The sequence below is a fragment of the Haliaeetus leucocephalus genome, unplaced genomic scaffold, assembly GCF_000737465.1.
Source record: "Haliaeetus leucocephalus isolate CR32 unplaced genomic scaffold, Haliaeetus_leucocephalus-4.0 Scaffold406, whole genome shotgun sequence".
Classification (NCBI taxonomy): domain Eukaryota; kingdom Metazoa; phylum Chordata; class Aves; order Accipitriformes; family Accipitridae; genus Haliaeetus; species Haliaeetus leucocephalus.
In genome coordinates this window covers 3,605,998-3,623,499 of record NW_010972842.1, presented here as the reverse complement: position 1 = coordinate 3,623,499, position 17,502 = coordinate 3,605,998, and the positions used below count along the sequence as shown (strand labels likewise).

The 17,502-nt window shown below is 37.8% G+C and overlaps 1 protein-coding gene across 1 annotated transcript in view; it reads right to left on the bottom strand.

The window, feature by feature from the left end:
* Positions 1-306: 306 nt before the first annotated feature.
* The window catches only part of IMMP2L (IMP2 inner mitochondrial membrane peptidase-like (S. cerevisiae)), a 457,856-nt gene continuing 440,660 nt past the window's right edge, over positions 307-17,502 (bottom strand). The window contains exon 5 of the mRNA XM_010574032.1: positions 307-804. Coding sequence (XP_010572334.1) covers positions 685-804 — 120 coding nt within the window. The 3' untranslated portion in view covers positions 307-684. The remainder of the gene's footprint in view (positions 805-17,502) is intronic.

Below are 17,502 nucleotides of genomic sequence, written 5' to 3'. Positions count from 1 at the left end.
AATCTTCAGTACTAGAAATTATAGGACAATCCAAAGCATATTACATAGAAGCATAGAATCGTTTAGGTTGGAAAAGACCTTTAAGATCATTGAGTCCAACCATCAACCCAACACCACCACGCCCACTAAACCGTGTTCTAAAGTGCCATGTCTACGTGTTTTTTGAACACCTCCAGGGATTGTGACTCCACCACTTCCCTGGGCAGCCTGCTCCAGTGCCTGACAACTAACATGTTTGGGGTTTTTTTCATATCCAGTCAATGATAATAATAAAGGTTCCGTTCAGTCACTAAAAGAAGTTGAATGTAAAAGATTAAAATATTTTATTGAAGGTTTTAATAATTTCTTATCCAGAGAAGGACAGGTACAGACATAGTAAGTCAAGTATTTTACTGCTCCCAGAAACGCTGAACATTCAAACCTTCTACAAACAATTATTTCAAATCAAAATAATGTACAATGCAGTACTGTTTGAGATTTAAAAAAAAGCACCAAACAACAAAAAAACCCAGAAAAACTTTACAATTAAGGTGGCATTTTAACATGAAGATGTTGCATGTATTTGCTGACACGGTACCTGATACTAAAGCACACTTGGCAAAGTTCTTACAGGTGATGGTATAACCACTGCAACTCTTCCCAGTTAAAATTCACTTCAGTGTTTTTTCTGTCTGAGCATTTAGATCACTCCTGCTCTCTCTGGAGTGGTTTGCGCTCTGGAGGTAGCATTGGCTGTAACTTCTGCCAGCGTTGCGGAGGCCAGAGGATATGAGTAGCTCGAGCATGTAGAAGTCCAAGAGAAACCTGCAACCAAAACATAAACCAGAGAGATTATTAAATACTGCAAATAAAATAAAATGTGGGAAGTACAAAGCACATGATGATTTGTCAGAGCAACGAGAGAATACAAAGGAGAGAACTTTGCATGCACAAGGAGTGTCTCGTGCATGTAATGAGAGGAAAAGAAAAACTGCTTCAGTGACAATTTCTTTTTTTTGATAAAAATTTCGTGGAACTCAGAATAGCTTGCTGAAATGCACTGGCTGTAATAAACATGAACTAGGAATGTTTTTTTTCAGGTTCAAGAAGAACAGTCGGTCCAAACAGGTGAGGCGTTCCATAATCTACCTAAAGCTTTTGGTTATTAGTTATTCTGGGTACAACAGAACAAGGTTCAAGTATTTATTCTAAGTTAAACAGAGCCTGTGTCTCAGATTTGAGCTATGTACACTAACCACACCAGGACAGTGGCTTTTCTAAACATGCTGTGCTTTTTGTTTATCACTGTCCTTCAAAATTCCATTTTGTCTCCAAACAAAAATGGAAATTACTGTGAATTGTAAATATTTCCCCAAGGATGAAAATGTTTTTCTGATAGAATTATTTGAAACATATCTACAAATCAAATATTTTTGAAGTTCTAGGACTACTTACACTTCATTCATATGTTTTGAAAACATGTTTTACTGTCTTATTATTTATTATTGTTTTACTTCAATAATTTTACTTCACTAATGTTTTACTTCAATAAATCAAAATAAAAGTCAATACTGATGTTGCTTACAAATGAATCACTTACAGGTGGCATAGTTTAGAAAACTGAATTGCTTAGAAAACCTTAAGAAAATTACAAACAAGGCTTTTTCCAAATATGGTATGAAATGACTAAACTAAGAATAACAGAATAGAACAGTCACATTTTCAGATTGAGATAATAAGACAGGCCTTCAATGTCCATACTTAACACTGAAAGTAAGAAATTTGGTATGGAGTTAATCTCACTTAATTTGAAAAGCCTGCAGGATAGACTTCTGCATCTTAAATTATTTGTTTGGACTTCTGCTGGAGACAATAGTGAGTAATAAGCTTCCCATCAACTATAAAGTATCCAGTGCCAATAGAAAAGTTACAAACAGGACAAAAACATGGCTAGAAATAGTGGAATGTCTCTATATGTGAAAAGATTAAATAATTCAGACTCCTGAAGAGACAACAGGGTCAGAAGTCTATAAAATTATGAATGGCATGGATAAAAATGCTTAGGCTTTATTTGCCTATTATGTCATTATTTCTCATAAGAATGAGGAAACATCAGATGACATTATCTTAAAATATTTTTAAAGCCAACAAAAATGAAATACTTCTTCAGTGTGCACGATTACATCATACTTGCATACATTATACAGGATACTGAAGACACCAGAAAAGAATAACAAACTGGTTCAGAAAATAATAGTAGAAGCAAAGTCCATCACACATAACTGAACATAAACAAAGTAACGGTGTAGTCTCTATACTCCACATTAGGAAACACTGAGGGAAATTCTATACTTGTTTTGTTCTTATGCTGTAATTATCTGGTATTGGCTGTTGTCAGAGCCAGGAGCTAAATGCATTTCTGGTTTGAACCTGTACATTCCTGCTTAGATTTTTTATGTAAACTCAGTTCTTCAGTTCTATCCCATTTCTCATCACAAAAAAAGTGATTTCAGTAAGCAGGTAATTCAGCATTTTATGCAAATAGACACCAAATAGGCCCCTAGGAATATCTTCAGCTAATTTTCTTGATTTAATTTCATAGGATTAATGTATATTCACCAGTCTCTCTCTACTAGATAATCAAATCAGTGAAGCTGAAGTGGTCTATATCTAATTCCATATTCTGTAGCTTGATGAAGCAGGTGCTGAATTACTTGAATGTAATTTGGTTACTTAATAACCCACGATATCTAAAAGAATCTGAAGTAGATCACCAAAATTGCAGTCTAGCAACATATTTCACTTGCTTGATCCTTTGCAGGGATCATTTGTTTCTCAGATCTATTGCAGCTTTTTTCCTACATTTAAACAAAGGACAGGCTGCTAAGTGACAACTCTTTTTTGATGGGATTTAGCTACATTTTTTTTTAAGTCTTGACATACTTCTGTGTAGTTTGTTGGATATTTATGGAATTCACAATGTCCTTTATCTTAATTATCCCATAAAGTGGTCTGCAAATGTAATATTACCATGGGGATTTGTTCCCTGAGTATACAGCAAGATGGCACACACATTACAGGCTGGTGCCAAAATATAAAACCACAGCAAATCCCACCACTGCATATAAAATGTGACAGCATTAGTGCACAGAAAAATGTTAAAATACTCTTCTCGAACACAAATAACATCCCATTTTCAAAGCTCTGTGTTTTTCTCAGTGCATTGCTCGTTACTGATGTCAGTAGGAGGTCTGCACACAGATTGAGAATATAATAAATGAATCAAAACTTGTTTGAAGCTGAGGCTGGGAATAATTTTGCCCAGAGGATTACTTCTACTGACCATCATCTGACTTGAAACTAATAAAGAAATATCCTTCCTATAAAGCTGATTTACAGGACAACATGACCAGTGTTAAAAAGGAAAAATGGGTATTGTTGGGTGATGGAAGTCTTTACTAAATAACAAATGACATTGATGCTATAGGGCTTCTTTTATAATAACTTAAAGGCTCACTTTAAAAACACCTTGATGTTTGACTTCTGCAAACAACCTTAATAACTTTTGTCCATTGCCTATTATTATTATGTAGTTACCACAGCAGCCATGAATTTCACGGAGGAAGAACAGAATTGTTCGCAGAGAATAACCTGCCCTTGTTAATGGGCTTACCCTTGTCAAGGTTAGGTATGGACAAAGGGTGAACTGAGAGGCTACACTTTCTGTTGCAATACTGAAATACTGAAATAATCTCTTAAAAAAGATTAATCAGTTCCCTTACAGTCATTATTTACTCTCTTTACTTAAGAAAATAAATTTACCAGCCTGAAACACCATAACCATAAGAAAAATCAGTACTTTACAGGCACAGATTCTTTGAGGAACATATTTCATTTACAGACATGAGTAAGAGATGCCAGCAATCTAAATAGTTGATTTTTATTTCTACATTATGATCTATTTATTATTCTTGCTGTAGCAACAACAGACGCTATGTTGAATTCAATCCATATTATTCTGCCTAACCTGAGCTGTTTGGGCGTTAATTCTATTTTTTTTTTTTTATCTTTGAATACTTAATTGAACAACTGAGAAGTCATTCTGTAAACACAGCAATTTTATCTGCAAAATAAGTTTTGAATGAATAATACTGTTTTGACACTGTTACTGTGATAAAAGCATATTTCCTCGGAGTCTGCTTGTTGTTAGTATGTTAGTTGTATGGAGACTGATTAGTTTTGGCACTGCATTAGGGAAAGATAAGCCTAAGCTTGATAGTGCTATCTGCAGTGGTATTTACAACTATCTTGCTCATTCTGTCCTAACAGGTTGGGAAAAATGCACCTTTATTAGTATAGAGACTTATATTACTATCACTTCCCCCAGTTCCAAAATATGTCATTTTAAAATACTCATTGATTTACAGACCATACTCGCTACCTCTTCTTGCCTGTTTGCCATTTGACACCTTCACTGTCTTTTAGCATGATGCCTTTTCTAATCCCAAATCACAATGGGAAAACCAGCATTCAGACCGTGCAAGAATCCTATACAGATGTAGCATGCAGTGGCGCACACCAGAATTTCTACGGAAATCCAGGTCTTCAGCTCGGATTTCAAGAACAGGAAAAGTCCAGATTAGGATGTGACCCTAACAAGAGTATTCTCAACTTTCTCGGGATATGTGAAGCCTACCCAACCTGCTAAATTCAGGTACTGCTGCTCCTAGTTGTGAGTTCACTTCACATTAGGAGCACTCCCCACAGATTTATCTTTGCTGCTTTTTTCCTTGAACCTTTGGTGACTTTGCTCTAGCTTAAACAGCCAAGATTTCAAATTCTGCAACAACATTGAAACAAGAAAGTACAGCACCATTGAATATAACCTGAGAAATGGCAATGCAGAACCGAAAACACCCAAGCCTTTACAACTTTTTCTAAAGTTAAACATCCTAACTAGTCAGTTTGCTAATTAGAAGTAACAATAAAACAAAGAGACGAAAAACAATGCAAGAATGTTAGTTCAGCTGTTATTGTAGCCCTGTAAGCCAGTATTGCCATTGCCAGTTACACACTGCAGACCTTGTACCAGCTCTGCAAGGCCTCAAGATTAATTCTTCAGGCTTTGTCTGAACTTTCCTTGCCTGCCTGGAGTTTTGATTTAGCTTGTTTAGCTGCAACAATTTTTCTAATGATCAGGTGACTATTGACTAAGGTGCTACAGTTTTGCTTATATCGCTTATATTTGTTTATATTTGCATAATCTTGCAGTATAATCAAAGTTTTCACATACACAGTAAAAAGTAATTATTCTGCGTGGAATGAAATATTTATGACTTTAACATAATAATGTGGCTTACAGGACTACAGGCATGGGATAATAAAGACAGGCTTATAAAAAACCTAGCAATGGTCATTAAAAAAACAACTGACTGGGAGCTGGACAAAAAGGTTTTAAGGCTACCAATGAGGAAAAAAAAACGTGGAGAAGAACAAGGAATGTACTAACATATGTAATAAAATATATAATAAATACAGATAAAAAGTGATGCTGCCAATCAATAAAGCAAGAACAAGGCAAAAAAGGAACACGTTAGAAAATATGCTAAATTAGCCCCAAGTGGAACTGATAGTGAGGAAGAAGAACCGTCAGCATCAAAGTCCTCCTAGTGAAGAATTCTGGATGCCAACAACACACTAAACCACCCTTTTCCCTTCTTTTTGAGGAGGACGGGTGCTGCGCACCTTAGGACCTAAAGGGGCAGCATAAACACTGAGAAAAGGGCAGATACTTGAAAGTGTCTGTGTGACATTTTTAAACTGTGTTTTAATGAGACTTATTGTGCATGAATTTGATAATTTGGAGTGCGAATGGTAATAAATATCATTGTACCTAGACTAACCATATTAACAGTCTAAGTAAAATACTGCAAATTTACGATTTTAAAGCAGCTGTGAATCGGTGGCTTCCCACATCAGGTAAGTATGCGTTTTTGCATACAACAAAGTTTTGACTGTAACATTATGTTACTGCTGGTTTTCTAACTGAGACTACATAAACACTTGTTAAGTGGTGCAAAATAGAGAAAGGTTATCTTTCTTTTCCTCGCTTGATATTTCTTTTCATATTTTTCCTAAAAAAAAAAAGGTGATTTTGATGAAACCTTAATAAGCATATTTTGGTTTCACTGTTTCTTCTGCTTCCAAAAAAACCCCATTCAAAATCAGAAAAAAAAGAAAATTAAATAGGCTATTTTATAATCTCCTCACAATGTATTTTGGTCTGAGGGGATTGTGCCTGAAATTTAACTTAGTTACTTCAATAAAAACATGAAATATACATGAAACATTTACATCTTTGTGATAGAAGGTCCTGTGATAATCATATTACAGAATACAAAATAATGTAAGAAATCTGGGAACATCTAGATCAGTCACAGAAGATAATAATAAGCAAATGTAATAGGAAGATAATAATAAAGCACAGCAGTGGTCCTTAACATTGGATCAACACAACGATCCTCTCTGAAGGTGTACTTGAATAAGTACTTGAATACAAATATACTTCTGAAGAAGAAATACTAAAAAATACTATCTGAAAAATGATCTTGTTTCATTATGTTCAAGCCTAGAAAAATTTCAATATTAATTTGTATTGTTTCTCCTGGTCTCATTAATAAATGTTGAAATTGTGCAAATCCTCTAAAATACCACTGGAAGAGAACAATGATAGCTACCCAAGAAATGACAAAAAGAACTAAATTACAAGTGCCACAGATTATGACCTGGGTACTTGAGAAATATCATCAACAGCCAGAAGAATCACAATTTTAAAGGCATATATCAGCCTCTGGTTTTGAAGAGTCACTTTTGCTTTAGTCTTTTAAGCTGAGTTATATTCTGGCAATATTGCACAGGCCTTCCAAATGCCATGGCCAATGATAAAACATGCAAATACAAAAAAATTAAAGTTCTCTCAAACCAAAAAGAGAGAAAAAAATATGAACAATCACAGTGTTTCAAATTATGCTTTCTATTCTCTAAATTAATATATTGTTATTACATTTTTTTTGTTCATATGCAGGTTAGTAAAGAAGCTTTATATACAGCCTTTCACATGCTCAACACTACGGAACATCAGTTGTATTAAAAATTTTCTTCTCAAATTTACTGTTTCATAACGCAAAGTCATTGGGGATGGGAGGGAGTAATTCTGTAGCAGTAGAGGTCTGTTCAGACTATATTTTGCTGGCTGGATACCTGCTACTCCCCACAGAGGTTCTGAAAGGTGCCAATACACATTAGGTGAAAAAGCCTCTAATAGGGAGAAATCCTAGGTGATTTATAGATGGCACCATAGGAGCAGACATATAGCTTTAATGAATTTTTCCAGATCTAGTAGTTCATAGCCCTGCTACTTATATCCTATTAGCTAATTAGCTGTAGTTTGACTATACTGAAATTCTGGAAGATTGGGAATGCCAAATTTGCATGGAGGTTGAAAACTGTGTGTAAAGGGACCAGGCTAATGAGAAAGGAGAGAAGAAAGTTCTAAAATACTTCAGCCCCCAAAATCTCAAAGAAAACCTCAGGATAGAAACACTTAGGCAACTATGCAGTGTTTCAGCTATAATACTAACAAAAATATATAGCGTGTGATAGCTATCTGTGTCAAATTAGATTGCTTGTCTTTAAGAAAGGTTGTTGCATTGGGTTTTGATATTAGATTGTAGGTGTAAAATGGTCTCACAGAGAATTCTCCCAGTAAATTAGTCTCTTCAAAAAATCTATACTTTAATAGAAAGTAAACATGATTGCTATTACATTTCATTTTCTGTACATGGTTGAACTTTGAAACAACTACTATCAAGTGCAGTAGCAGGAAAAAGTCTCAGTAAAAATAAAATCCTGTGGATTACAGTAAAATCCCAGAGAAACCACTTCCTCTAGTAGAAGTATCTGGGATAATGAACAATGGCAGAAAAAACAAATATCCTTGACCTCCTTCTTGTATGAATGTAAGAATAACACAAAGATGAGAATCAATAGATTATTTTGTAAATAAACCCATACCACAGCAGATGTTCTTTAACTTACAGCAGCTCACTGAAGGTTAGCATAACAAGATGCTAACTAGCTCATGCATACAAAAAAAGTGATAGATTCCTTTCAACTACATAGCAAAAAGCTAGCGTCTTCATCATTCTTTCCTCTCGTAACTGAACAAATCAGACCTAATGGAGCCATACAGATCTAGTGACAAAGAAAAGAAAGCAGCCCATTAATTTTGTTAGTAAGTGTTCCATTACGGTTCCATTAGTTTGATAGCTGAAGCAGCAGCTCCAGCTACAGATAAAACCTCCCATATGTGTTTTCTTTCACAGAGCTACTGTATAATCAGTAAAGGTCCTTATTAAAGTTATCAAATTCAGAAGTGTTCATTTAGATAGAAAATACATTATAAAAAAATCTGAAAATATATAAATTACAATTATTTTAAGAGTTTTAAACAGTGAAAATAGACACTCAAAAAAGACAGATATTACACATATATGCACAGACATAATCACAAAATAAGATGTAAAAGAGGGAAATATATTTCAAATGCAATGGATGATTCCCAGAATGAATAAAATTTGCATGTTAGCACAGAGTAGCTATCTGAAATTAGTATAACAATTGTGACTGCTCCAATCCAACATGGTTTTGCAATTTAAGCTATTCATATCAGAAGATGTGAGCACAGTCACTGCATCGCAATAAAAGCTCAGGTTATTGATTGAATTGAAAAAAATGTAATGTATTAAATATCAAAATAACTGGGTTGCATTCTCGTTTGTTCTATCATGTCTACATGCCTATGTTAAACCTAAAGTTACAAAGAGGTAAAGGAAGGAAATGATCACTGAAAATAGAACATGTTTCACGTATGAGATTCTTCTACAGTTAGGTGTGCAGACAGAGACTACTTAATGTTGAACCATAATTTACATTCATATAAGTAGTGCAGATTTACAGGAATTCGGTATAGTGTATTTTTCATTCAATTCATGAAGAAATCAGCTGTCAATACCATTGACAATTAAACACAGTAACAAGCTTGGGACAAGTATTCTCTGAGCTGAATTCTATCTTGATGCATTTTCTTGGAATTGTCAAGGATATGTTATTGAAAGGGACACTACAGCTAATTAACTTCTTCCCTCCTTCCCAGTTTCTTCTGTGTTTTCTAAAGACACCTTTTTAAAATAGAGGTTAGCATATAACACAGCACTACCACTCTTTTATCTTCAGTAAGTATAGCATACTTAGAAATTATTCTTTCTTGCTTATGATTAACAGAACCATTATGCTAAATAGGTCTACAAAGAGATTTACAAACCAATCTATTATTTATTTTAGATTTCTAGTAATAAAAATGGTGAAAGAATTTGCTTAGTGCACAGTACGACGTGCTTTGCATGCTGCATATACATAAATGCCATTTAATAGTTAAAAGCTTTTTAATATTTCACTGGGTGATGCACAAAATTCCTAGACTAAATAGGATTGTCACGAAGTCATGTAACTCAACAGAAGAACAAAATGCGCTAATAGCTTTCATGAAAGAGCCCCACATTAAAAAGCAGTAATATATTTGCAATTCAATATTTTAAGAATTGATAAACCAAGTGGCAGGAAACAATTATTAAAACACATTTATTATCTTCGCATAGAAAGTATTAGCTGTATCCTAAATCTATGCATATTAATTATTCAGGAATAGATAAAAGCCTTCAATGTGAATTCCTGTTCAGCAATGTATTGTGTCAGTGCCAACAGACATTTTTCAGCTTACCACACTGATATTGACTACGAGCATTGTCTTTCTTGACTGAGTACTTAGCGCACTATGCAGAAATGTTATACGTATACAAATTAAGTTGGTTTCCAGTTTTGTTCTGTTGCGCCTGTCATTAGTTTAGAGTTTCATTCTAAAGCTTTGGCAAACGCAGCGGTGGGTGCAATGCCATTTTGGCGAACGGTGCAACGGGTACAAGGGAAGGAGTCGCAGAGCGGCTCCCAGAGCTCACACGCTACCCGGGCAGGGACCGCGCTCGTCCTCCCACTACACCGCTCCTCCGCACACCCAGTTCATCCCCACAGACCCAGTTCATCCCCACAGACCCAATCCATCCGCCCAGCCTGGTGCTCGAGCAGCCAGAACCGTGCCCTCCGCTCCGTCAGCCCTTCCCTGCCATGCTCTGTGCTTCCAGGAGAGCCGGGCAGAGGCGTCCCGGCACTGCTCTGGCCACGGAGATTTACTGCGATGCTCTGTGCAATATGGGGGAGAGCCCCGGCGGGTTCCTGCTCTGCTTCCACCGCACGCTCGCGGATAAAGCGGGCCCTGATGATGAGTGGCAAGTATTGCAAAGCTGAGCAAACAAGCTAAGATGACAAATCAAATGCCACCGAATTTCCAGAAGTATGACTGTGCCGGGGATCATATGCACGCAAGCTGGGAGAGATGATATTTCAGACTCGTTCAGGGTAAATAAAAGGAAAGGAAGGAGTCCTACTGTCAGAAGGAAAGAGTAGGCTTCCATTTCTAGATACACTCAAAATCAAAAGCAGAAAGTGATGTGAAAAACCCCACGGATTAGTTACCTCCTGCTTCTAATTTATATTCTTCATACTCTTTCCAACAGCTCAGAAAAACACTTGACCTCATAGGTCAAAAATCAGGGCTATTTATGAACATACGGAAGTATCGACACTAAGTGATGTCATGGAGAACATCCCATCCCGCTGCTGCCTCGTCCGCGCTGTTAGGAGCAGCTCCGGCCTGAGCGGCTCCATCAGTGAGCACAGTGCTGGGACAGCATTGGGACCAGCAGACCCCGGGAGTCTGGGAAAGTTCCTTACCTTAAATTTTACTTGGCTGATACCTGGCAGTCAGTCAAGATCATGTTACAGTAATTATCAAATGCTGAGGTAAGAAAAAAAAAAAGAAGACAAAGGCGGCCAGCAGTAGCCAGAAAAGTTAATTCAAGGGAATAGGTGAGAAAATATCTCTCAGTTAAAACAAAATGGTACAACACCTTATGATATTACAACTGTTCCTGGGCAAAGCAAGCCTTTTCTAAAGCTAGAACTGTTCAGAAATTTTCAGTGACGATAGCTTGTGTATGTTCAGCAAATAGATCTGTCAGCCTACTCACAGCTTCTCCATTTTTTATCAGACATTTCAACAGTTTTAGTCTGATACAAGTGAGGTTGTTGCAATACCGTTAATAAAATATTTTTTATTTTCTCGTACCTTAAAAAGACGCCTGTTCAATAGACTATTCCACTTAACTAATTATTTCAAAAAATCCTACTGTGAGGTTTGCCTATATTTTCTTTTAAAATGGCATACAGAAACAGTTTGACTTACACAAAATATGCTGTTGGCAATATGAGCTATGAAAAGCAATGGGGAGTAAATATTCAATGAGCAGCTAGGATATCAAAATGTCATTAAATAGCTGCATGATATGTTATTAAAATTATAAAAGACTTTTTAATAGAGGTCTTTGTGTGAGGATGGCTAGAGCTCATCTAAAATGGTAAATTTCATCAAGATAATTGTGTATACGTTATCTCCACGAGTTGATTTACCGGAAAAAATCTACATAAATACTTTAAATACATACAAAGATTTTTCTCCCCCTTATAGCTATAATAATAGCTATGAATTTAAGAATTCTTAAATACTTCCTCTCTTGTCTTTATCTGATTTATTCTGAATTTTTGTTAAAACTATGGAGAAGAGATTAAATGTACCAAACCAGCTTTTACTTTACTTGAAAAAACTATCTCCAAACATTCTGTTTTCCCTAGTAAATCTTACAATTATTTAGCATTCTGTGTTTTTATGATACTGTGACATTTGTCAAAATACAAGGCTGCTTGGTATAATTCAAATCATATAGCTACTCTTTCACTTCATAACAGAAATTATGATTAAATAATTGACACTATATACTTATGAATATAATTTCCACATCCTACATAAGTAATCCTCTTCATACTCACATTTTTTTTCTTTAGTTCACTCCTGATTAGGTTAAGATAATGGCATAACAGGTTTTGCTGAGGAAAAAAGCTTCACAAAAATAAATCAGAAGTATAATAAGATTCATATCCTTAATCAAATACTGTTGCAGTTCTTCTATGCAATCCTGAGTCTACAAGGATTGCACACCTCGCATGTGAGATGATTGTTTAATTCTCCACAGAAACCTCCCTCGGTGAGGAAGCATGCATGCTTATGGAGAAGGCAATTTTGTAGAGAAGTGACATGATGGGTCAAGTCACCAGGCCTGGCCCACACACCTGGCAGCCCAGGTAGACCGATCCAGAGGAGGGGCGGGGGACCAGCAGTCAGGGTGACGCAGCTCCCCCTCATTCTGGGGACACCAGAAAAACTAGGAAGGACAGGACGAGCCCATGCATAAGCTTCCTGACCATTCCATTAGAGGTCCAGTTAATTGGTCTAAACAGAGGTGCCTTCTGCCATTTGAGGTGTCCCAGGAAACCTCTACAGGACACGGTGCCTCCTCATTCGGAAGGGCAGAAGCTTCTTCAAAGTCCTGTGCTATATCTTCCAAAGGCACAAAAATGTCTCAGATTCACTAAGATGCAGGAAAAACTGTTTTGTAGACAGCTGGAGGTCTCCCACTGCTCTCTTTGAGACCTTTGGTATTCTCCTTGGCATATGCTCACCAATTTTTTTCAGTTTTCCCCCTTCTCTCTCGCCTTCTTTAATATATCTTTACATAATGAGACAGGATACTATAAACGAAATAACTGAGCCACAGACTGCATCCTTTCAAAATAAAAAGTTACCTTCCTCATAAGCCAAACAGTAACCAGATGTGGTGGGTTGACCCTGGCTGGATGCCAGGTGCCCACCAAAGCCACTTGATCACTCCCCCCCTCAGCTGGACAGGGGAGAGAAAATATAACGAAAGGCTCGTGGGTCAAGATAAGGACAGGGAGAGATCACTCACCAATTACCATCACGGGCAAAACAAACTCAACTTGGGGAAAATTAGTTTAACTCACTGCCAATAAAATCAGAGTAGGAAAATGAGAAAATAAATCCGAATCCTAAAACACCTTCCCCCCACCCTTCCCTCCTTCCCAGCTCAACTTCACTCCCAATTTTCTCCACCTCCTCCCCTCAGCGGTGCAGGGGGATGGGGAATGGGGGTTGAGGCCAGTTCCTCACCCGTTGTCTCTGCCGCAACTTCCTCCTCAGGGGGAGGACTCCTCACTCCTCCCCTGCTCCAGTGTGGGGTTCCTCCCACGGGAGACAGTCCTCCATGAACTTCTCCAACGTGAGTCCTTCCCACGGGCTGCAGTTCTTCACAAACTGCTCCAGCGTGGGTCCCTTCCCCGGGCTGCAGTCCTTCAGGCACAGACTGCTCCAGCGTGGGTCCCCTGCAGGGCTACAAGTCCTGCCAGAAAACCTACTCCAGCGTGGGCTCCTCTCTCCACGGGGCCACAGGTCCTGCCAGGAGCCTGCTCCAGCATGGGCTTCCCACAGGGTCACAGCCTCCTTCAGGCATCCCCTTGCTCCAGCGAGGGGTCCTCCCTGGGCTGCAGGTGGAGATCTGCTCCCCCGTGGACCTCCCTGGGCTGCAGGGGGACAGCCTGCCTCACCATGGTCTTCCACACGGGCTGCAGGGGAAACTCGGGAGCACCTCCTCCCCTCCTTCTGCACTGACCTGGGGGTCTGCAGGGCTGTTTCTCCTACATCCTCCCACTCCTCTCTCTGGCTGCTGTTTCTGTTGCACAGCAACTTTTTCCCTTCTCTTAAATCTTTTCTCCCAGAGGCACTACCCCCATCGCTGATGGGCTCAGCCTTGGCCAGTGGCGGGTCGGTCTCGGAGCCGGCTGGCATTGGCTCTGTCGGACATGAGGGAAGCTTCTAGCAGCTTCTCACAGAAGCCACCCTTGTAGCCCCCCCAGCTACCAAAACCTTGCCACACAAACCCAATACCCCAGATTTAATCCACTACTTTACCATCAAGAGCTATATTTATCTCAAGGAAATACTAAGACTCGTTCTTAAGCTATACAGTATAAGCAAGAAAGTAGTGGAAGATTAATGAATTCAGTTGCCTGCATATTTAATAAAATATTCTCTCCTAGTCGTAATCAAGCCATAGTTCAGCAAAGCATGTGCTGAACTTTAAATATTCAAGTAAAACACTTGAGCACATTATTAAATTTAAGTAAAATAAAATAAAATGAATACAATTTCCAGCTGATGATCCAGATTTATTAACTCTTTAAATTACTCAATTTTTCAGATTAAATGTAGCTATTAAGCTATTTTAGCAAGATATAACCACACAGGGCTGCCAGGTCATCAGTACAGGAAAAGGATTAACACATTTAGGATCTGAAAGATCTAAATGTTAAAACTTAACACCACTAAAACTAATTCATTACACAGAGCTCTTTCACTTCCAGTAAGAAAATCAATGTAATTAAAATTCCTTCTAAGTGCTTACCTTTGTAACACAATCTCATTTAAAATATGTTGCAAATCCAACAGGTATTTTGTAGCTCAGTGTTTTGGGGGACAGAAATCACATTTTTGGTCAGCAGCAGACAGTATATCCATCACCATTGCTACAATGCCTGGAGATCCAAGTACTGTCTCTGAAATTAGCTGAGGAGACGGCAGCAGTGAAATGTGCAGACAGCACAGTCTGATACATTTTCAGCAGTCTGCTTTGGAGAAAATATAGTTCTGTATGTTTACTGAGTTGCTTTTTCTGCTTCAGGATCTTAACACTCAAAGCAGATTAAAATAGTGATCCGTATTTTAATGACACCATTATGAATAGTTCATCTTCTACCTTGCTTTAGAGTACTAAACTTCCATCAGCTATAGGCAAAGCGATGGAAAGATGGCTTTGCAATTGCTTTGCAATGGAGGTCTGGCAACATCCTTGTAGCATCTTTGCTCTCCCACTACTGCACAGCTTAAGCAACCCATTCTGAGCTTGGTAAGAACTCTACATTCTTGTTTCAAAATACTTTGTGTATTTTCTTGTTCAATGAGCCTAATGCTTATTGTTGTTGAACAGGCCAAACCCACCCCCAAACCTGCAAAGAAAGGCTTCCATGCTCTATTCCAAATTTCCCGCAGTGACCTAAGTTTTCATACTGTCTGGAATCACATACAGCCAGAGGTGAATCTGAAGCTGCCTTGTCCTCCAAAGTCTCACCATCTGGTGGTATGCACCATTAACCCATTTGAAGAGTGAATCAATCTCAAACTGGAGGCTGCCACACTGTATGTTTGTAGACATGAGGATGTGATTTTAACCATGACTCAAATATATATAATGAGTCAAAATCATGCTACTCTAAACGCAGCAAGTAAGAAGGTGGAAGTTGGTATCTAATGATAAGGCAAAGTGTGATTCTTATGAAAAGTGAAGAAACGCAGGGCCAGATTCTCAAGAGAGCTGGAAAAAAAAAAAAAGGAAGAGGTAGATAGAACCAAAACTTTGCATGGGAGTTTAGAGTTGCTTGAACAACTTGCACCCTGAAATTAGAAGAAATACTTTCTCCCCAAACTTCAGTAAAGGTATAAATTCAGTGAGCGTTAGCTGTAACTGGAAAACATTCCCAATTAGTACTGATACATTAAGTAAGAGGGTAAGAGCTTCAAACTTATACTGAGCAAGAATAACCTTTAGCATCCATTGCAACAGCACACTCCAATGTAGCAACTGCTATGTTCTACAGCAAGGCAACTCCCTCTGCAATCTCAGAATACTTTACATCACCTTTCTTCACAGTCTCTGCCAGATCGCGGCAAAAATTAATTCACTGCTATTGCAAAGCTCTCTGGTACTTGTTTGTGTAAGGAACTTTTTATGTACAGATTGTATCTGGATAGTATCCTGGTGCTTTCTTCCCTGGGAAGTCTGGCTACAACTCCTGAGTGAATTCTCCTCTGATGCCATTCTGGCAGTCCTGTTACCCTTCCCATGTTTGTGCCAAGAAAGGGGGGGACCTCCAGCTGGCCTCAGTTATTCATCTTCAAGGCTTCCTAGTTGCTGGCTGGTAGCATCCCCTGGGCAGAAGATCCCACCAACCTTCCTCCACTGCTGGGCAGAGCAGCACCCATCTCTGGTTCCCAGACTCTCTGCTGCCAAGCTCCTTTATGCAATGGGAAGGGGATCCCTTATAAATCTCCAAATACTTCTATGACAAAGGGTGGAGAACAAGGCATAATCACAAGCAGAATCTGGATGACAAGGAATACAGAAATAATTTCCAAGACAGATTAATTTCCAAGTTCAGCCAAAAGGTGAATTCTCCAACAAAAAAACTGCTAAATTCTGTGGCATCTGAACAGATATTTAATTCTCTGGCCACAGAACACCACCCTAGATTAGACCTTGATTGAGATTAATGGGGCATGTCCTATCTCCCTTGTTACTTTTTTAAACCTCATCTAGATTCAGGAAAGCCATCTCACCTGTCTGATTGCAATGAAAGCAAATTGCTATGGTCATCTTTTCAATCATAAAGAGTAAAGCTTTTTAAAGACACCTTGAGATTCTCCTCAACAGAGAGATGAAATAAACATGAAATTTGTAGAACATATATTGCATGTGCTATAGCAAATATCCTGAAAATATATCAGAAAATAGAAAATAATAAAAGTGGTTTATTCTCAGGGATAATATTTCAGCTGGCCTCAGTTATTAGCTTTAGTGCTTAAAGAAGCTTTGTTTTTCAAATGTTGAGGTTATAATACATTCAATTTCTGTTAAGTAAAACTTAATCTTGCCCAGCCCCTATGACTTTATGTTTATTTAAAGTTCTTACTACCCTGTGCTATGGCATTACTATCAACACTTCTTAATCACTAATATTCATTTCTGAAAATGCTAAACCAAGCCCTCGAGCTGATGAAAATGCTAGACAGGATGTACATTGAAATATACGTACACAGAAATCGAGACATTCTTTTAAAAGTCAACATCTTCTCAAAGCCATGACAATCAAAAAAAAGTTCACTCTCCACTCACCATTCTTTATTACATTATACATACTCATTTACATAAGTACAAAACATACGTAAAATGTTCCTTTTGTTGAGCGTCATAGACATGAAGCTACTAAGGAAGAGATATCAGAATGTCTAGTATGTCAAATTACTTTAACTAAATTTATTGCTGCTACACAAACAAGGTTGAGCCTATTTGATGACTATCATTTGAGATCTCTTATTTAGAACCATGTCAAAATTAATCCCTATTTAATGAATTTTTTTGAAAAGGGTTTCAAATATCAAAATTCTGAAACATGCTAATTAGAACTATTTGTAAGTAATTATAAATGATAGCTTATAAATAAGTTGTGATTGGATCCTAAAGACACATCAGAAATAGTGCTCAGATGACAACCTGTCAGATAATTTTATGCTTAATACATGGGCCCTGCTGATCACTAGAGAGTGAC